The sequence below is a fragment of the Rhinopithecus roxellana genome, unplaced genomic scaffold (genome assembly GCF_007565055.1).
Source record: "Rhinopithecus roxellana isolate Shanxi Qingling unplaced genomic scaffold, ASM756505v1 contig3976, whole genome shotgun sequence".
Classification (NCBI taxonomy): Eukaryota; Metazoa; Chordata; class Mammalia; order Primates; family Cercopithecidae; genus Rhinopithecus; species Rhinopithecus roxellana.
The window spans coordinates 16,556-36,811 of record NW_022142889.1 but is presented as its reverse complement, the minus strand read 5'-3'; the positions used below and the strand labels follow the sequence as shown (position 1 = coordinate 36,811).

At 53.7% G+C, this 20,256-nt stretch overlaps 2 protein-coding genes across 7 annotated transcripts; one reads left to right on the top strand and one right to left on the bottom strand.

Annotated features, from left to right (window-relative positions):
- Positions 1-156: 156 nt before the first annotated feature.
- RPS9 (ribosomal protein S9) lies at positions 157-7,455 on the top strand. 2 transcript variants are annotated; one of them, XM_010380674.2, is made up of 5 exons: positions 157-488; positions 760-881; positions 1,087-1,209; positions 6,207-6,393; positions 7,206-7,455. In XM_010380674.2, exons 2-5 carry the CDS (start codon positions 785-787, stop codon positions 7,381-7,383), a joined length of 585 nt encoding a protein of 194 aa, XP_010378976.1. In that variant the 5' UTR covers positions 157-488; positions 760-784; the 3' UTR covers positions 7,384-7,455. The 2 variants fall into 2 exon arrangements, with proteins under 2 accessions (XP_010378976.1, XP_010378977.1); XM_010380675.2 differs by having other exon boundaries at positions 717-881.
- Positions 7,456-13,973: 6,518 nt separating this feature from the next.
- On the bottom strand, positions 13,974-20,253 carry LILRB3 (leukocyte immunoglobulin like receptor B3). 5 transcript variants are annotated; one of them, XM_030926472.1, is made up of 13 exons: positions 20,036-20,253; positions 19,836-19,871; positions 19,367-19,651; positions 18,918-19,220; positions 18,179-18,475; positions 17,634-17,936; positions 17,298-17,348; positions 16,264-16,380; positions 15,908-15,983; positions 15,792-15,829; positions 15,511-15,563; positions 14,468-14,626; positions 13,974-14,388 (listed from the first exon to the last, which is right to left on the bottom strand). In XM_030926472.1, the coding sequence occupies exons 1-13, from the start codon at positions 20,067-20,069 to the stop codon at positions 14,242-14,244; spliced, it is 1,899 nt and encodes a 632-aa protein (XP_030782332.1). In that variant the 5' UTR covers positions 20,070-20,253; the 3' UTR covers positions 13,974-14,241. The 5 variants fall into 5 exon arrangements, 3 of the variants coding, with proteins under 3 accessions (XP_030782332.1, XP_030782333.1, XP_030782334.1); XM_030926473.1 differs by having other exon boundaries at positions 14,468-14,623; XR_004055994.1 differs by having other exon boundaries at positions 14,269-14,388; positions 14,468-14,623; positions 15,908-16,011.
- Positions 20,254-20,256: the final 3 nt, after the last annotated feature.

Genomic DNA, 20,256 nt, shown 5'->3' with positions numbered 1-20,256 from the left:
GTTCAAGACCAGACTGGGCAACATGGCAAGACGCCGACTGTACCAAAAAAAAAAAAAAAGTTACCCGGGCTCGTGGCATGTGCTTGTAATCCCAGCTACTGGGGAGGAGGTGGGGGAATCGCTCAAGCCCGAGAGGTTGGTCGGGGCAGCAGTGAACCGAGATCACAACACTGCACTCCAGCTTGGGCTACGGAGCGAGACCCTGTCTCAGAAAGAAAGAGAAATACCACCGTCCAGGGACGGAGAAGGATGGTTCTCCCCGCTTCTCAGGTTTCCACTCCTTGCCCGGAAGAAACGTAGTCCTCCCAGGTTAGCACGCCGCTCTAGCCCAGCCTCATGTCTCTACTGCTTCCCAGCCAGCCAACGCCTCTTCTGATTGGCTCAGACATGCCTGGTGCGTGATGGCGTCACGAGACGCCGGCGTTACTATAAGAGCGTAGCCTTGTCGCTTGCGCGCCTCTTTCACAGTGGCCGGGTCTTGCGCCTAGGTGAGTTGTGGTGATGTGGTTTTTCGCTACGGTTTGGGTTGGATGGTCGCGCAGGCTTTGCGAATTTCCATGAGTAAGCTAAAGGCGTTAGGGATTGGAGTAGGGTGGTTGAACGGGAGTGCAGTACGGTAGTGGGGGCGGATACTGGCGATGAGAGCTTTGGAGGTTATTCTCGCGAGATCCAATTCGGGCGCCGCAAGGTTTTGACGTAGTTGTGGGACTCCGCAGGCGCCGCCTGGAGCTCTTAGGCTCACGGTTCCCTCCCGCGCAGGCGCAGACGGGTAAGCGGAGCCAACATGCCGGTGGCCCGGAGCTGGGTTTGTCGCAAAACTTACGTGACCCCGCGGAGGCCCTTTGAGAAATCTCGTCTCGACCAAGAGCTGAAGCTGATCGGTGAGTGGCCAAGGCTTCCGGGAAGTGGTTCGGCTTCCGGGAGGCGGGTAGCACGTGGATGAAGGCGCCCACGTGCTTGATCTAGTCGGCCCCCTAAATTTGGTATTCTTCGGGGTTTAGGAAGGTTTTGTGTGTCCAAAGCTGCGAGCCTAGTTTTTGTACCAGTACGTGGGACGACACTTGTCCACTCCCTTCTCCCCACCAGGCGAGTATGGGCTCCGGAACAAACGTGAGGTCTGGAGGGTCAAATTTACCCTGGCCAAGATCCGCAAGGCCGCCCGGGAACTGCTGACGCTTGATGAGAAGGACCCACGACGTCTGTTCGAAGGTACGTATGGGAGTCCACAGCAGAGCGATGGGGCGCAGGGCTTGTGAGGGTCATTCTGCGTTCTGCCGCCTCGGTTCCAGTGATGAGTTGTGTCGTTGGACAAATGGAGCCAGCCTTTTAACTTACGGTTTTAATGGCACTTGTGGAGTAGGAAAAGTGGAACTGGATCAAAGTCTTTGCCTTGTTTCTTAAGCGTGTGGTTTTTTGCCCAGTTACTGGGCCTTCAGTTTAGTAATGACCAGAGCTAAAGATAGGCTGGCACATTTGGGCATCTGTCTGTATCTTTATATGATGTCTCAAAACAGTTCTGCTTATGTGGCCTGTTTGCTAGTGGTGAGAGTAGACTGTGAAGTGGAATTTCTGGAATAAGTGATGGTGATAACAGGGTTTGCACATTTGCTTGCTTTATTTTTTTTAGTTATATTTTTTCTTGTTTTATTTATTTTTTTGAGACAGAGTCTTGCTTTGTCGCCCAGGCTGGAGTGCAGTGGCGCAATTTCGGCTTACTGCAACCCCCGCCTCCTGGGTTCAAACAATTCTCCTATCTCAGTCTCCCAAGTAGCTGGTACTACAGACAGGCACACACCACCACGCCCGGCTAATTTTACTTTTGATACGGAGTCTCGCTCAGTTGCCCAGGCTGGAGTGCAGTTAGTGCAATCTCCACTCACTGCAAACTCCACCTCCTGGGTTCAAGCGATTTTCCAGTCTCAGCCTCCCAAGTAGCTGGGATCACAGGCTAATGCGCCACCATGCCCGGCTAATTTTGTATTATTAGTAAAGATGGGGTTTCACCATGTTGCCCAGGCTGGTGCTTGCTTTATTAAGCTGGCTAAGGACATGTAGATGGCATTGAGCAAAGGCCTGAACAGGAGAGAATCTGTAAAATGTCTCAGGGAACAGCATTTCAGGTGATGACTTTAGAAGGGCATGCAGATCATATAGACTTAGGCTTACTTTACTAATTGTGGTGGAACAGACATTAACATGAAAATTGATCATCTTAAGCATTTTGTTTTAAAATCTACTCTGAGATGCGGTGTTATTGGAGTGCTTTCTACAGCAGATTGGCATGGCCAGGATTGTCATTAGTATATGCTGAGGTGCTGCCTTTGCCTGAGTTTGGGTGGCCATGCTTTGTGGTGAAAAGCAGTCTCTGCACCTGAGCCCTGACTGTGAGGCATGAGAGTGGCCATCCAGATTAGGCATTGAGAAAGTCCTGGAGCATGCTTAGCCGCAGATTATCGCAGTTTGACCCCGGCTTGCAGATGTTAGAAGCTTTTTTTTTTTTTTTCTTTAAAATAGGCACAGGATCTTGCAATGTTGCCCAGGATAGTTTCCAACTCCTGGCCTCAAGTGATCCTTCCACCTCAGTCTTAAATAGTCCTGGGGTTACAGGTGTAAGCCACCGCACCTGACCTTTTCATTCTTTTTGTCAGTTTGTAGACCCCGTTGACAATCTCATGAAAGTGCTGGAAATCCCTCCCCCGTGGATACTGATACTGGGTGGGAGTTTATTCCAGAGTCCTGTGGGGAGTGGGCTACAGCTGGCTCAGGTTTTAGGGAGGACTTTCTGAATGTAGAGCCTAATTGCAGTGAAACTTAGTCATGTGAGAAAGCGGTGCAGGTGTCTGAGGGATGTTTGTGGTTTTCCAAGGCAGAAGTGAAAATTCCCAAGGGGTAGACAGCTGTTCAGGTAAGTATACTTTCTAGTAAATGAAACCCTCTAGCTAGCCAGGGACAGGAAGGAGGAGCTTGGATGTTTGCTCTTTGGTGTAATCCTGCCTTGATTCAGATCCAGCCTTTCCCACTAACGTGTGACTGGCGAGATTCTGAGTCTCGTCTGTTAAAAGACTGAACAGCCGCTAACATTTGGCTGGCAGTTAACCAACAGATAAAGGCCAGGCGCGGTGGCTCATGCCTGTAATCCCAGCACTTTGGGAGACCGTGGTGGTCCGATCACTTGAGGTCAGGAGTTGGAGACTAGCCTGGCCAACATGGTGAAATTCCATCTCTACTGAAAATACAAAAATTAGCCGGGCCTGGTGGTGGTCCTGTAATCCCAGCTACTCGGGAGGCTGAGGCAGGAGAATTGATCGAACCTGGGAGATGGAATCCATGGCACTGCACTCCAGCTTGGGTGACAGCGAGACTCCATTTCAAAACAAACAAACAAACAAAAAACAGGAACTCCGCCCTCAGCACAACTGTGAATAAATGTAGGAATCATGTCCATTTTTCCGATCAGAAATGAAGGCATTGTAATACCTGCCTCGTATGACAAGGACCTGTTTCCCACTGAGGTCCTCCCTGGTTTGCATTTTTAAAAAGCATTTTAAATTTTCTTGGTGCATTGGCCCAGCGGAGCCCATGTAACAGTTCTCAGTAGCAGGACATGCTTTTGTTGAAGGTGTAAGGTTTATTGTGCTGTTGGAAACTATTGTCTTCATGCTTAAAGGTTTTGCCTGTGGTTGACTCTCCTGTTCTTTTTCAGGAGATAGATGGGTTAATAAATGTGGGTTGGGCGCGGTGGCTCATGCCTGTAATCCCAGCACTTTGGGAGGAGGCAAAGGCAGGCAGATCACCTGAGGTCGGGAGTTCAAGACCAGCCTGAACAACGTGGAGAAACCCCCTAGTCTCTACTAAAAAAATGCAAAATTAGCCGGGCATGGTGGTGCGTGCCTGTAATCCTAGGCTGAGTCAGGAGAATCCCAAGAAGCAGAGTTTGCAGTGAGCCGGCATCACCATTGTACTCCAGCCTGGGCAACAAGAGGGAAACTCCATCTGAAAAATGACAATAAATGTGAAACACTTTCTTTTAAATCATGGCTTTATTTTGCCTAATGGTGATGATCTCACTTTGTCTCCCAGACTGGAGCACAGTGGCATGGTCGTGGCTCGCTGCAGCCTGGACCGCCTGTGCTTAAGTGATCCTCAGCTCTAGTAGCTGGGACTGCAATCCACCATGTACCTCCATGCCTGCCTGGCTAATTTAGTTTTCCTTTTTTTTTTTTTTTTGTTTTGGTACAAATGGGGTCTCACTATGTTGCCCAGGCTGGTTTCAAACTTCTGGACTCAATTGATGCTTCTGCCTCAGCCTCCCAAAATACTAGGTTTATAGGGCAGGCATAAGGTACTGTGCCTGGCTGACGTTTCCATTTTCTTTTTTTTTTTTTTGAGGCGGAGTCTCGCTCTGTCGCCCGGACTGGAGTGCAGTGGCCAGATCTCAGCTCACTGCAAGCTCCGCCTCCCGGGTTTACACCATTCTCCTGCCTCAGCCTCCCGAGTAGCTGGGACTACAGGCGCCCGCCACCTCGCCTGGCTAGGTTTGTATTTTTTAGTAGAGACGGGGTTTCACCGTGTTAGCCAGGATGGTCTCGATCTCCTGACCTCATGATCCGCCCGTCTCGGCCTCCCAAAGTGCTGGGATTACGGGCTTGAGCCACCGCGCCCGGCCGACGTTTCCATTTTCTAATGTAAACACAAAAAGGCATGAAGTGTCCAAAGAGGTAAATGATCCCAAACTCATTTTCATTGCCTTTTGGACATGTTTTTGTATTTTGATATTCAGGTGTTTAAAAATCCTCTGATGTTGAGCATTAAAAAAGAGAACAAAAATTGAAGCCATAGCATGACATAGGATGCTGGAAAGGTACACAGCTGGTGTTCCCATTTTGATTCTATCTCCCTACCTGTAACTGCTCCCTGTTGGGAAGACTTTGGGTCCTCACAAAGTCAGCTAGCTTTCTTTCAAACTTTGCTTGGAGGGTAACAGTGCCAGGAATATCAGAAGTGCCTGATGAATGTGGGTCTATTTTTTAAAGCTTGTTTGAATTGTTTGCTATAACTAGTAAGAGGCACTTTTTATTATAAAAGTGCACATAATAAGGAAAAAACTTCGAGGTGTTTACCCCAGTGTCAAGGGGCAGTTGATTTGCTGAACGTGTGAGGGATTATAGCAGTGAGTGGGGTCCTGCAGGAAGGCATTTGCCTCCAGGGAGGTGGGCAAGGGGAGTCCAGAGTATTAGCTAGAAGCCATGGCTTTGGACAGGGTAAGGAGCAAGTCGTCCTGAGCCTGGGGTGTAGTAGCTGACATCTGTTGGGTATTTTATGCAGTGTGTTGTTAGGTTATATACATACTGTATATATTTTTAATGGAAAATGTCATACAGAATAGTAAAATGAATGACATGTACTTAGCTGGAAAAATTCTAGTGTTAGAAATTTCTTTTCTCTCGCTAAAAGGTGTAGGCGCTGATATTTATGGCATAGGGAATGTGATTTAATCTCACATCTGGTTAATCAGAAGAGCTTTCTGGACTCAGGATATGAACTCTTAACCACTGTGCTTTGTTAACGGTGATAGTAGCTTAATAGCAGCTGCACTTGGTCTTTTGCAGACTGAGTTCTTGTAAGGAGATGATTTCCTTTACTGTTGCTAAGAATGTGGAGCAAGGGATGTTACACTCTCAGATGAGGAGGCAGGTATATTTTGCCCTTCTGTCACCTGCAGGTTACTATGGCCTGACACCCATGGGGTGGTTTTGTGTGTGTGTGAGACAGGATCTCACTCTGTTTCCCAGGCTGGAGTGCAGTGGCCCCATCTCAGGTCACTGCAACCTCCGCCTCCAGGGTTCAAGCAATTTTCTTTCCTCAGCCTCCTGAATAGTTGAGATTACAGGCAGTGTGCCAACAGCCTAGCTAATTTTTTGTATTTTTAGTGGAGACAGGGTTTCGGCATGTTGGCCAGGTTGGTCTCAAACTCCCGACCTCAGGTGATCCATCTCAGACTCCCAAAGTGCTGGGATTACAGGCATGAGCCACCACGCCCAGCCCATAGGGTGCTTTTGACAGTGATATGGGTCACAGTGACTGGTGCTAATACTACCTGTGCCTCACCACCGTGACATGGAGCTACCAAGAGGTGGAGCCAGGATTTGAACCCAAGACGCCTGAGGTCAGAAGGCTGAATCAGTGCTTCCTCCCACTCTTCCCAGGCAACGCCCTGCTGCGTCGGCTGGTCCGCATTGGGGTGCTGGATGAGGGCAAGATGAAGCTGGATTACATCCTGGGCCTGAAGATCGAGGATTTCTTAGAGAGGCGCCTACAGACCCAGGTCTTCAAGCTGGGCTTGGCCAAGTCCATCCACCATGCTCGCGTGCTGATCCGCCAGCGCCACATCAGGTACCACCTCTGATGGGCACCCGAACCTTCCTCCACCTGCCCCTCTGGTGGCTGCCCTCACTAAGCCTCTGCTGTCAATGTCTCCTGTGCAGCCCTCGGAAGTGATGGGTGTGGGCTCACCCAGAGGGTGCAGATTCACCCTTGCACACAGCTCACCAGGGAGCTGGGGCAGCCTCATGCCCCAATAGTCCAGCGCAAGGGTCACTGCGGCTCTAGCCGTACACCTTGTGAAGGCCTCTGCCAGGCATGTGGGCAGCTGGACAGGTAACAGCTCTTGGTGTCCCCAGTGGAGGGAGAGAACCAGCCTCTCCTCGCTTGGGTGGTGGGTTCAGCTGTCTCCTGGCTGGTTTATGAAGTTGAATCTCTGCCCCAGCCCTTCACTAACCCTGTGAGCCGTAGGCAGAGCCTTGTGTGTCAGTGTAGCCTCGGGTTGCTGTGTTACTGTGGGCATTGCAGCCGCATGTGGTAACGCAGCTCAGAGTCAGGCATGGGGTTCAGGATGTTTCAGACTCGGAACTTGGGCTCTTATTTGGCCAGCTCATTTGCTTTGTGGTCTTAGGTGGGATACTTTTGAATTTCTCCTAGAAAATGTGGTTGAGAAACTCACCTGAAGCATTTTTGGGGATTAAGGTGATACCCTGAAACCCTGGACTCACATGAGGCCCATAGGATCAGGAGCACCCTTCTCACAGTGCCTCGGTGTCTGTGGCCATGGCAGCCTCACGGGGTGGGTGAAGAGGAGAGAGTGGTGCCTGAGCTGGGGCTAGCGTCCGTGTCTCCTCCAGTCCACTTCACTTTGTGGCCTCTTCCAGGGTCCGCAAGCAGGTGGTGAACATCCCGTCCTTCATCGTCCGCCTGGACTCCCAGAAGCACATCGACTTCTCCCTGCGCTCTCCGTATGGGGGTGGCCGCCCGGGCCGCGTGAAGAGGAAGAACGCCAAGAAGGGCCAGGGTGGGGCCGGGGCTGGAGACGACGAGGAGGAGGATTAAGCCCACCTTTCCCTCCTGGGCTGCTGGATTGTCTAGTTTTCCTGCCAAATAAACAGGATCAGCGCTTTACAATTGGTGTGTGTGGGTGTCTCCTTGATTCTCCCCTGCTCTGAGCATGCAGCCTTCCCTGGGAGGCTCTGGAGCATGCCTACCAGATAGTGGTCCCTGGCCTCTCAGTACTACTCTTCTACAGTAGTGAACACATCTTTACCAGAAACTTCTGTCATCAGGGGAGAGATGATGGTATTTTGGGAAAAACAGTCAAAACCAGAAGGAAATTCCAAGTAAGCTGGCGTTTGCATATAGGGGCGGGAGGGAGCCAGTCGTTGCTAGGCAGGGGAAGCAGCAAGTGGAGGTTAGGGCCTGCCCTGCCTGTGGCCCTGGGACCCTGACCCCACCAGGCAAGAGACAGGTGGGGCAGAGCTGGCCTGAGACTGGTTGCTGGGGAAGGTGAACTGTTAGTGACTTTTTGTTGGGGAGCACTTCACAGAATTTGCCAGTTTCAAAGCTTGTTTGTGATGTTGATGTTGGGCAAGTTCCCAGTTTGTCTTCACATGTAGGGGAAGTGGGTTCGTGTAGGGGAAGGGGCGTTGAGGGAACTCTCCTCCTATCCGCATTTGGTGCTTCTGTGGACTCGTGGTCAAGAGGTTGGCAGGCTTCCCTTTTTTCGGCCTTGTTGATCATCTGTGTTGGGAAGGGGCTTGGTTTCTGAGGAAGTGAGAAACTTGAACTTGTGCAACCCCCTCAGGCTGCAGGCTGTAGTGGATTGGGCCCTTGTCTGGAGGCCTTCAGGGTTTGAGGTCAGTGCAGGGATGGCTCTGGAACACAGCTGAGCTGCTGTAAGCCACACGGAGAAGTCCACTGCTGCTTACTCGGGCTAGGTGGTGGCCCTACCCTCAGGGTTGCTACTTGGGAAGTGATGCTGGTCTTGTTGGACGTCCATGGGGCCAGCTGCTGCCAGTCTGGGCTCACTGTGGCCTTCCTTGGAGCGTGGGGTCTGGGTCTTGTGTGCGCTAGTGGATGGCCAGGGCAGCCTAGTCATTGGGCTCCTCTGGGAGCTCCCCTGGGAGGAAGAGAGAGCAGTTGTCTGGTCTGAGGTGGTGGCTCACCTGGGTGTAGCTCACCCAGAGCTCCAGATGCAGCAACCTGGAGGGAGAGAGGAGTGGGAGGTGAGGTATGCGGTTCTGCTGGGGAGAAGCCTACAGGCTTGGGAAAGAAACGGGTCTTCATCTCCAGGGCTCTACCTACAGAGGCAGCGAGTAGGGCAACAGAGGGAGGAGACTCCATCTCGAAAATTTGTAGAGACGGGTGTCACTTTGTTTCCCTGGCTGATCTCAAACTCTTGGCCTCAAGCAATCCACCCACCTCCCAGAGTGCTAGGATGACAGGTGTGAGCCACAGTGCCTGGCCTGCGTGGGTCTGTTTAATCTCCGGGCCTCTTGCTCCCCTTGTCTTGGTGATCTCCTTGGACCACTGCCCCCATCTCATTTTCTCCCTCCACCCTCATCACCAGGGATGACCCTGAGCCCAGGGTCTGAGCAGAGAACGGGACGGGGGCTGGGCAGGGGCCCCTCACCTGCAACCAGCATATTGGGTGGGGGTGACGGGGCCAACCTCGGGCAGGAGGCATTGTCCACCGCAGCATCCGAGCTGGCCCCCATGGGGCTGGCTCACAGGGCCCAGGAGGAAGTCAGGGATGGGGAGGGTTGGAAGCCCCTTGTCCTGGTCAATGCAGAGCTGTCAAAACCGGCCTGAGTGACACAGGCCATCTCCAGAGAGTACCAGTGATCCGGGCTGTGCTGAGGGAGGGCTGAGGGCTGCCTGGACGCCCCTGAGATAAGGCGACTGGTATTTAGGGGATGCGCACTCTCTGGGGCCACAGGGAGAGTTCTCACCGGTCTCAACTCCATGCCTTCTGTCTTGTGCTTCTGGCCCATGAAGGTCGGGGTCACCGACCCCCCCGTGTCCGCCTAAGGCTTCCCTGGACACACAGCAGGGAGATGGGCAATGAGGCTGGAGGTTGGGACCCTGCCTGTCATGGTCCCCAGCAGTGCAGATGATTAGACCACTGAGCCACAGAGCATGGAGGGCAGATGGGTGCGCTGGGTATAAGGAGCCCTGGGCTCTGTGTTACAGGCCATGTGTTCTCATCAGTGGCCTTGCAGGAGGGGAGCAGCCGCTCCCCCAGGGCCTTGCTCGGCTCCCCCTGAAGGATGGGGCTGAGGGGACAGTAGGCTCTGGGGGCCTTTTAGACCACATTTGACTCCCCCAAAGCTCTGCCTGCCTCCACCTCACCCAACTCAAATCCAGGGGTGACCCTTGTTCTAGCACATGAGGCCAGAGAGGGCAGGGCCTTAGGACACAGCCCAGTCACTGTTCTAATTCTAGAGGCAGGTCCCTTCCGTGTCCTGAGCTCTGTAATGCATCTTTCATCAGCCTCGCGAACAGGCAGTTTATCGAGTGGTTACCACATCCAGGCAGGCTGCCAGGAGGAGAGGAGTTGTGGGTGAAGCTGATAGGATTCCTGCTGGACTCAAGGAGCTTGGGTTACTGAAGACACATTACCCATGTTTAGCCAGGAGGTAATTCTGCTCCGATTTTTTTTTTTTTTTTTTTTTTTTTTTTTTTTTTTTTGAGACGGAGTCTCGCTCAGTCGCCCAGGCTGGAGTGCCGTGGTGCGATCTCGGCTCACTGCAAGCTCTGCCTCCCGGGTGCACACCATTCTCCTGCCTCAGCCTCCCGAGTAGCTGGGACTACAGGCACCCCCCACCACGCCCAGCTAATTTTTTGTATTTTTACTAGAGACGGGGTTTCACCGTGTTAGCCAGGATGGTCTCGATCTCCTGACCTTGTGATTCGCCTGCCTCGGCCTCCCAAAGTGCTGGGGTTACAGGCGTGAGCCACCGCGCCCGGCCAACTTTCCTGTTAGAGTAGCACTCTCTCTGTTTTCTTTTCTTTTTTTTCAAGACACGGTCTTGTTCTGTTTCCCATGCTGGAGTGCAGTGGCATGATCTTAGCTCACTGGAACCTCCACCTCCTGGGTTCAGGTGATTGTCCTGCCTCAGCCTCCCAAGTAGCTGGATTACAGGTGTGTGCCACCACACCTGGCTAATTTTTGTATTTTTAGTAGAGACAGAGTTTCACCATGTTGGCCAGGCTGTTCTCGAACTCCTGACTTCAATTAATCCTCTTGCCTTGGCCTCCTAACAGCGTTAGGATTATAGGCGTGAGCCACCATGCTTGGCCTCTTTTTTCTTTTTCTTTTTGAGACAGAGTCTTGCTCTGTCACCCAGGCTGGAGTGCAGTGGTGCCATCTCAGCTCACTGCAGCCTCCACCTCCCAGGTTCCAGCAGTTCTCCTGCCTCAGCCTCCCTGGTAGCTGGGATTACAGATGCGTGCCACCATGTCTGGCTAATTTTTGTATTTTTTAGTAGAGATGGAGTTTCACCATGTTGGCCAGGCTGGTCTTGAACTCTTGACTTCAGATGATCCGCCCGCCTCAGCCTCCGAAAGCGTTGGGATTACGAGCGTGAGCCACCACACCTGGCCTCTTTTTTCTTTGCTTAAAAGATAAGGTCTGCTGCCCAGGCTGGAGTGCAGTGGCACTATCCTAGCTCACCGCAGCCTTGACATCCTGACTCAAGTGATCCTCCCGCCTCAGGCTCCCGAGTGGCTGGGACTACAGACATGCACCACCACAGCCACTACTTATTTTTGTAGCAATGTCTATCAGCTGATAAGTAGAGAAACAAAGTGTGGTATATCCTTACAACAAAATCTTATTCAGCCATACAAAGGAATGACATACTCACACATGCTACACAGGTGAACCTTGATAATATATTAGATGAAAGCAGTCAGGAAAAAAAGGTCACATATGATGTTATTTCATTTATAAGAAATATCCAGGCTGGGTGTGGTGGCTCACGCCTGTAATCCTGCACTTTGGGAGGCCGAGGCAGGTGGATTGCCTGAGCTTAGGAGTTCGAGAGCAGCCTGGGCAACATGGTGAAATACCACCTCTACCAAATACAAAAAATTCACCAGGCATGGTGGCATGTGCCTGTGGCCCCAGCTACTTGGGAGGCTCAGATGGCGGGATCACTTGAGCCTGGGAGGCAGAGGTTACAGTGAGCAGAGATCACGCCACTGCACTCCAACCTGGGTGACAGAGTGAGACCCTGTCTCAAAAAAAAAAAAATTATTCAAAGAAAGCCAATCAATAGAGGCAGAAAGTAGGTTAATTGTTGCATGGGATTAGGTGGGAGTGATTGCTGAATGTAAACTGGGTTTCCTTCTCAGTATGATAAAAATGTTTTGGAATGAGATAGAGGTGATGCTTACAACATATTGTGAATTTACTAAATGCCACCAAATAGTGTTGTATCTCAATAAAAATATATTTGTTGGGTCGGGTGCGGTGGCTCATGCCTATATTCCCAATGCTTTGGGAGGTAGGCGGATCATGAGGTCAGGAGTTCAAGACCAGCCTGGCCAGCATGGTGAAACCCTGTCTCTACTAAAAATACAAAAATTAGCCAGGTGTGGTGGCGTGTGCCTGTAATCCCAGCTACTCGGGAGGCTGAGGCAGGAGAATCACTTGAACCTGGGAGGTGGAGACTGCGGTGAGCTGAGATCGCACCATTGCATTCCTGCCTAGGCAACAAGAGTGAAACTCCGTCTCAAAAAAAAAAAAAAAAAAGAAAGAAAAAAACCACACACACACTAGTAGATAAAATCAAATATTCTGTACCCTATAAATATGTACAATTATTATTTGTCAATTAGAAACTCTTAAGCTGGGCACCGTGGCTCATGCCTGTAATCCCAACACTTTGGGAGGTGGAGATGCGAGGCTCTTAAACCCAGGAGTTCGAGGCCAGTTTGGGCAACATAGTGAGACCCCATCTCTACAAACAATTTTAAAATATATTTTTAAAAAACTCTAATACAGTAGTCCCCCTTTATCTGTCATTTTCTTTCTATGTTTTCAGTAACCTGGTGGCCAACCATGGTCCAAAAATATTAAATAGAAAAGTTCAGGAATCGTAAGTTTATTAACAAATCAAAACTAAAAATATTTCTAAAAAACCAAGAGTAGGCAGGAAAGGGGAAACAACAAAAAACAGAGGAGACAAACAAAAAGGCAAGCCTGAGCACAGTCAGGCGCTGCAGAACCATGTTTCCATCCGCTACACATTGCGCATGTGATGGTGTAGCCTATGTATGTAGTAGGTTATACCACGTAGGTTTGTGTAAGTACACTCTATGATATTCACACAATAGTGAATTTTTTTTTTTTTTTTTTTTTTTTTTTTGAGATGGAGTCTCACTCTGTCTCCCAGGCTGGAGTGAAATGGCACAATTTTGGCTCACTGCAACCTCCGCCTCCCAGGTTCTCCTGCCTCAGCTTCCCAAGTAGCTGGGATTACAGGCGCACACCACGATGCCCGGCTAATTTTTGTATTTTTAGTAGAGACAGGGTTTCACCATGTTGAGCAGGCTGGTCTCGAACTCCCGACCTCTAGTGATCCATCCATCTTGGCCTCCCAAAGTTCTGGGATTACAGGAGTGAGCCATCATGCCCAGCCAAAATATTTTAATGATGGATTCTCAGAACATATCCTTGTCATTAACTGACACATGATTGTAATGCCATCAGTGACTACATTAAATATAAGTGATCTAAAAGAGATTACAAGATTGGATTTTTTTTTTGAGATGGAGTTTCGCTCTCGTTGCCCATGCTGGAGTGCAGTGGTGTGTGATCTTGGCTCACCACAACCTCTGCCTCCCGGGTTCAAGCAATTCTCTGCTTCAGCATCCCGAGTAGCTGGGATTATAGGCGCCTGCCACCACACGCGGCTAATTTTTGTATTTTTAGTAGAGACGGGGTTTCACCATCTTGGTCAGACTAGTCTTGAACTCCTGACCTTGTGATCCACCCGCCTCAGCCTCCCAAAGTGCTGGGATTACAGGTGTGAGCCACCGTGCCCAGCCTGTTGTTTATATTTTATCACATGAAAAAAGCAGAAGGATAAAAATGTATTATGCAAACACTAATCAACAGGTAATTTCACTGGCTTTTTAATTGTTTTGGTTTATTTTTTTTTGAGACAAGGTCTTACTGTTGCTCAGGCTGAAGTGCTGTGGTACGATCTTGGCTCACTGCAGCCTCGACCTCCTGTGCCCAAAGTGATCCTCCCACCTCAGCCTCTCAAGTAGCTGGGACTACAGGTGTGTGCCGCCATGCCGGACTAGTTTTATTTTTTGTAGAGATGGGGGTCTCACTATGCTGTTCAGACTGACTGGAACTCCCAAGCTCGAGCCATCCTCCCCACCTACCTCCCAAAGTATTGGGATTACAGACGTGAGCCACTGCACCTGGCTATGCTGCTTAATTTTCCCATTTCATAAGTTCGATGTGTACTATTGACATTATCATTGAATTTAAAACATTCACTCACTCTTTTTTTTTTGTCTCCCTCTGTCACACAGGCTGGAGTGCAGTGGCACAGTCGTAGCTCACTGCAGCCTCAGCAGCCTGAACCTCTTGTGTTCAAGGAATCCCCCCGACTCAGCCTCCCGAGTACCACACCTGGCCTTTATGTCTGTGTGTTTTTTTTTTTTCTTATTAACTCATTGATTATTGAGAAGTCTGTTGCTTTATTTCCAAAATGCAACGACATTAGTCATCTTTGAGTCAGGTGAGTCCCACAAGTTCCCAGCGTCTCCTCGTGGTCTGTGTTAGGGGTCCAGGCTGACTGGGGTTCATTGGTGTCCACTGGGGGCAGCTCCTGTGCCCTCAGCAGTCCCGTGTCTCCTTCTGCTGAGTGTGGGGTCTGGGTCCCCTCCGGGTTAGTGGATGGCCAGGGTGGCGTAGACGCTGGGCTCAGCTGGAGGTTCCCCTTCCTGGGATGGAGGAGGCTCAGTTGCCTCCCATCTGAGGGTCAAGCTCTGCAGCTGGGCGTAGGTCACATCCTGGGGGGCTTCAGAAGCAGCAGCCTGCAGTGGGGGAGAGTGAGAGGGAAGGAACGTGGTGGGGGTGGGGGAGGCCTGGGGGCCTGGAGAGGAAAGGACTCACCTCAGTGTCCATCTGCCTGTCCTCTTCCGCCTGTGTATCCTTTGTGTCCAGGAACTCCTCGGACAGTGGGGAGGGAGGAGAGGCCATTTCTCTCCTAGGTGTGGAGTGTTTCACCAGGGCATGTGTCACTGCCTGGGGGTCTTCATCATATGGGCTCTGCTGGAGAAAGACACTGGTGGGGGGTGTCCCTGAGTCCCCCTGACCCGCTGGAGTCAATTTTCCCCACTGTTCCCAGGGTGATCCGATTACATCCCTATCCTGATGGAACCTCAGGGACGCCCTAAGGCCGTGGAGGGTCTGGCCGCTCCCTCCCTGCGGTTCTGGCCTCTCCTCCTCACTCTGACCCTGCCCATTTGGCTGCAGCCTCACGCCCGCCTTCCTGCAAGAGCTCGCTGCTGCCTCGGGGTCTTTGCAGGACTGTTTCCTCTGCCTGCAGGGGCTCGTCCATGAGAGGATCCTGTGGCCCCCTCCGTCCAGGCTTCTCAGATGACAGCTGAGCAGACAGCCCTCCCCTTACATTCAGACTGGCCCCACTGCCCCACACTCTCTGCCCTTTCCCTGGTTTATGTTTCTTACAGCACGTTGCACTGCTGCACACGGTGCATTTATTTGCATTTTGTCTCCCACCACGAGGTGAGCTCTGGAGGCGGGGACGGCTTTGCTCCCTGCTGTGTCTGCAGCCCCCATCGGGAGCCCGATCCACAGTGAGCTCCCTGGGAACACTCGCCGGATGAATGAATGAAGGGAGCCCAGGGGACCAGGGTGGTTCATTTATTCCTCATCCTCCTGAGGCCTGGGGAGCGCTCTAACAACCAGACGGCCACACAGAGGAGGAGGAGCAGGAAGGGGACCCGGGAGGAGGCCCGCGAGGTCCCAGGACAGCAGGAGAGAGTGAGGTCACAGCAGGCGGGAGGCAGCGCGCTGGACGAGGAGGGGTCCACCGTGATGATGCTGAGAACCGGGGGAAGAGGACAGAGAAGTCCTCCTGGATTAGATCTGGCACCAGGAGGCCTTTGGTGCCCGGGACAGGGGCGGGGTCTCACCCGACTGTCCAGCTCCACCCCGTCCTCAGGCTGTGTGTCCTTCACGGCAGCATCTGCTGGGCCAGAGCAAGGCGTTCGTCTCCTGGGAAGGACCCCTGAGGCCTCTGAGTCCCGCTAGCCCCTGCCCAGCTCCCACTAGGGCCACTGAAATCCAGGGAGGTCCCACAGTGGGGGGCGAGACCATCTTCCACGGAGCCCCAGACCCTTCCCAGCCCCTCCCTGTTGCTACTGAAATTTTGGGTCTCCCCAGCACCCCCATTTGTCCCTTCTCTTTCTCTTACAGAGGTTTTCTTCCTGGACGTCAGCAGCCGGGCTGGACCTGGGAAGGACACGGGAGTGTGAGGGGCAGTATATGGGCTGCAGCAGGTGGGAGTCTGGGGTCTTCCGGCAGAATTACCTCCTCAGCAGGCCCCTGTCCTTGGGCTCTGGCTCCGCAGCCCCTGCAGGACGCTGGAAATCAGTCTTTCTCTGGTCTGGGTGAAGATGGACAGAGTCTCAGCCCTGGGAACATTAGAACCCCCATTCTACACATGCAACTTGAGGGGAAAAAGGAAAACTAAAAATATTCCTGCATAGATGTTTCAAATATTTTATGAGATAGAAAAAAACTCCATGGATACTGAAGTTTGTAAATGCGTGCTGACATTACGTTTCCCTGGAACCGGTTTTCTAAACTGACATCCCCGTGTGTTTGGGTTCCCTCTGGCTGGTGTACCCTCCGTTGGCCCGTGGGTCCCCCACTTCCCTACTCACCCGATATCTTGTGTTTACTCTGACGTTGACGTCGGAGGAGGAGGCAGAGGAGGAGGAAGAACAGCAGGACGAAGGCCGCCGAGACCCCAATCAAAGCCTCCAGGTATCTTCCCAGACCTTGAGCATGATAACGTCAGGAGTGGGAATGACGTCATTGATGTGAGCACCTACTGTGTGCAGGCGCGAGCCGGGTCTTTCCTTCAAGACCTCCAACCCTTACAAGCAGTTGTGCAACATGGAATTGCCGCCCCCACAACCCATTTCACAGATGGAAAACTGAGGCTCAGAGAGGGGAATCGCCTGCCCCAGGAGCCCCAGCCAGGAAGCGGCAGAGCTGGGAAGGGAACCCGGGAGTCTGACCTGCAGCCCTTATTCCCAGCACCAGAGCTGAGCCCCAGAGATGCAGGGAAAGAGCCTGACCGTCCTGAACCACGGCGCTGCTCCCCTCCCCTGCCCCAGGTCACTGTCACTGCTGCAGGTGGGACAGGACGGGCCCCTGCGGGATCGGGTCCTGGGAGGTTTCCCTGAGAGGCCTCCTCTCCCAGGAGGTCACAGCTGGGAGTCAGAGCTGAAAGGAACGTTCCCACCTGCAGGCCTCTCTCCTTTACATTTGGAGAAACTGAGGCCCAGGCAGGGGAGGGGCCTGTCCACGTCACCATCTCCAGAGGGGCCTGAACCTAGGACAGAACCCACCTCTGCCTTCCCTGGACCCCGTCCACCTTCCTCTCAGAGCCCCCACTCACCACTCTGGGGGCCTGACCCTGAGGGGTTGAGGGACTGGTCCTCAGGGCCTTCTGGGTCAGAACAGGGAGGTGAGGGCTGGGGCTGCCCTGCCCCCCATATCAGCCTGGCTCCTCCTTCCCCAGGCTGGGCCCCAACGTCTCCCTCTGCATTGAACGCCCCACTCCTCACCAGCCCAGCCTCAGAGTCCCTGGAACACAAGCCTGTCCTTGAGGGGAGGGGAATGGGATCCTTCGGGAGACTCAGACTGCCCTGGGGGAGGCCGCGCTCCCCAAGAGGCCTCAGTGACTCACCAGGGGTGGAGGGTGGCCCTGTGGGTGGGGGGCTGGAGCCTCCAGAGAGTCCTGGAAGGAACACAGGAGGCAGGTGAGGGGCTGGGGCTGTCCATGGAGCACACCCTTCCACTCCCACTCTCCTGCATCCGCCCAGTGGATCCTCTGAAACCATTTCTCTGCCCACCTGGTACCTTCTGCATGCCAGGCCTAGGAGAACCCCTGTTGGCCTCCTCCCCTCTGAGGGCTGGGTCCCCTCTGGCTAAGCCTCCCTCACTCTATCCCAGCTGAGATCTCCTGGGGCCTGGCCCTGAGCTGAGCCTTTGAGCTCAGAGAGGACAGGGTCAGGGCCCTCACCTGAGACCACGAGCTCCAGGGGGTCACTGGGGAAAGACAGCAGGTGGGGGTTGTAGCTGAGTGAGCCATAGCACCTGTAGGTCCCCCCATGGGCTGATGTCACAGGAGTCATGGGGAATTCAGCCTGGTACTGCTGAGCTTGGTGCTCTGATCTCAGACGCAGCGGGGGATGGGCTGCCCCCTCCTTGGTCAGAAAGAAAGTGTGGAACTGTCTCCATGACTGACACAGCAGGGTCACGTTCTCTCCTGAAGCCACTGTGGGGCCCGGCTGCACCGAGAGGGAGACCACATCATAGATCTGTCCTGGAGAGAAGAAGGATGGGTGAGGGGCTCCCACCTTGATCTGAGCTGAGACCTCCCCAGGCCTCTCTCTGGGGCCTTCAGTCTCTCTGTTTTCTGAGTCTCCCCCTCCCCCCAACCCTGTCTCTGTCTGTCTCTCCCTCCCTTGGTGCCCCCACCCCTCATCCCGGCCATCAACACCTGGGCTCCCCCGGCAGGGCCTGTGCAGAGCCTGGGTCCCTGACTGAACCCGCTGGGCTCCTCACTTGAGATCAGGATGTCCAGGGGGTCACTGGGGGCCGACCACTCGGAGGAGAGGTTGTGTGCACCGTAGCATCTGTACTGGCCCCCATGGGAGTGACTCACAGGGCCCAGGGTGAAGTTGGCCTGGGAGAGCCCAGCCTGGAGCTGCTGACCAGGGCGCTGGAGGAAGTCATGGTCCCCCTCCTTGTACAGAGCAAATCTGTCGTAGCCAACATTAGAGCCACACTGGAGGATCAAGTTCTCTCCAGGGGCCACGATGGGGCCCTGCAGGGTCAGGAGGGAGGGCTTCCTAGACACGCCTGGAGGGAAAGAGGAGCCAGGACTCAGAGAGCTGGTTCCTCCCCGCTCCTTCCTTCTGTCCTGGCCCTGCAGGTCTCACTGTCTCTCACACTCTGTGTCTCTGACCCCAGGGCCTCCTTCTCACCCAGGGCTGTCTTGGAGTCATTTCAGAGGAGTGGGGTCTCCCTAGCCCTGGCCACTGTGCCTGATCTTTCCTCCTCTCCCTGAGAGCCCGGACCTCACAGCAAACACACCGGTGCCTTCCGGAGTCCTCCCCTTCCAGGTGAGGGTGGCCGAGGCCTCTCCTCCCATGTCAGAGCCTCCCCACGGGGTCTCCCTCACGCCTGCAGAGCCCGTCCATCCACACATCACTCTGGGTCCTTCCAGAGTCAGTCACCAGCCAGACTCCCCGCAGCCTGTCAGCTGCCCCGAAAGTGCATTAGAGAAGCCGTGGTCCCTCACCTGAGGCCAGAATCTCCAGGAGGTCACTGGGGTGGGACCACACCTGGGCGGTGTTCCTATAATAGTAATAGCATCTGAACGTCCACCTGTGGCTGGGGATCACGGGGCCCACAGGGAACAGGGCCTGGAACCACCCACTGTGGAGCTGCTGTGAGTCCAGGGTCCGGGGGAGCCTGTGTTCTCCTTCCTCAATCAGAACAAAATGCTGATATCCCTCGGGTGAGCCACATCGGAGGGTCACGTTCCCTCCTGAGGCCACCACAGGGCTGGGCAGGGCTGAGAGGGTGGGTTTGCTGTAGGCTCCTAGGAGAGAAGGAGGCACCGTGTTAAATGGGCGCCCACCTCCCACATCATCCCCAGGGCTGGGCTGTGAGAGGGAGACGCCCCTGAGAACCGACCCCCTTCCTGAGGGCAGAGCCTGGGGCTGGGTCCCCTGAGTGTCCTCTCACCTGTCACCACCAGCTCCAGGGGGTCGCTGTACTCTGACCAGCCTGCAGGGCTGATGTAGTAACAGCGGTATCTCCCTGCATGGTGCTCTGTCATGGATGGGATGGAGAATCTGGCCTTGTTCTTGGGTTCCAGTGGTTTCTGTCTGTCCCAGGGCTCTGTGCTTCCCTCTTTATCCAGTCGGTACTCCTGAGCTTCCAGGGTCCCCCGACACCAGATGGTCACGGGGCTCGCCCGGATGATCACAGAGCCTGGCTCAGCCCAGAGGGCGGGTTTGGGGAGGGGCTCTGGAAGGAAATCAGAGGCCTGAATCCCAAGACGTTCCCACACTCAGATCCCAGCTCCCAGCCCCAGTACCCCCCGTCATCGCCATCAGTCACCCAGCACTGCGGTCTCCTCCCCCAGCTGCCCATGTGTGGCCCCTGTCCCTAGTGAGGAGGAGGGACCGGGGACAGCTGGGGACAGACTCACCTGCCTGCACGCAGGTCCTGGGGCCCAGACTCAGCCCTGGAAGAGAGTTCCCTGTGAGGGATTTGCCCCTGAAGCCTGAGCAGACCCTCCCTGCCCTGGTGCCTCCTGAGCTTTTGAGGACTCCTGATGGACCAGGGCTTGTGTGTGGGGTGGGGTCCCTCCAAGACTCGGATCTCCCCCTCCCCATCTGGAAATCTCACCGAGGCAGAGCAGGGCTGTGAGGGCGGGGGTCATGGCGTCTCCTCCCAGTGACCCCGGGCTCTGCAGATGGATGAGCCCTCGGTGCTGGCAGGACAGAGACACACAGGGTGTGGCCGCTCGGAGGCTGGGTCCTTCTTGTTATGGGATTGTCTCATCCTCAGCCCACAGGAAGGGGAACTGCGCTCCCCAGGAGCCTGGCTCTCATTTCCCCAGGGCTGAG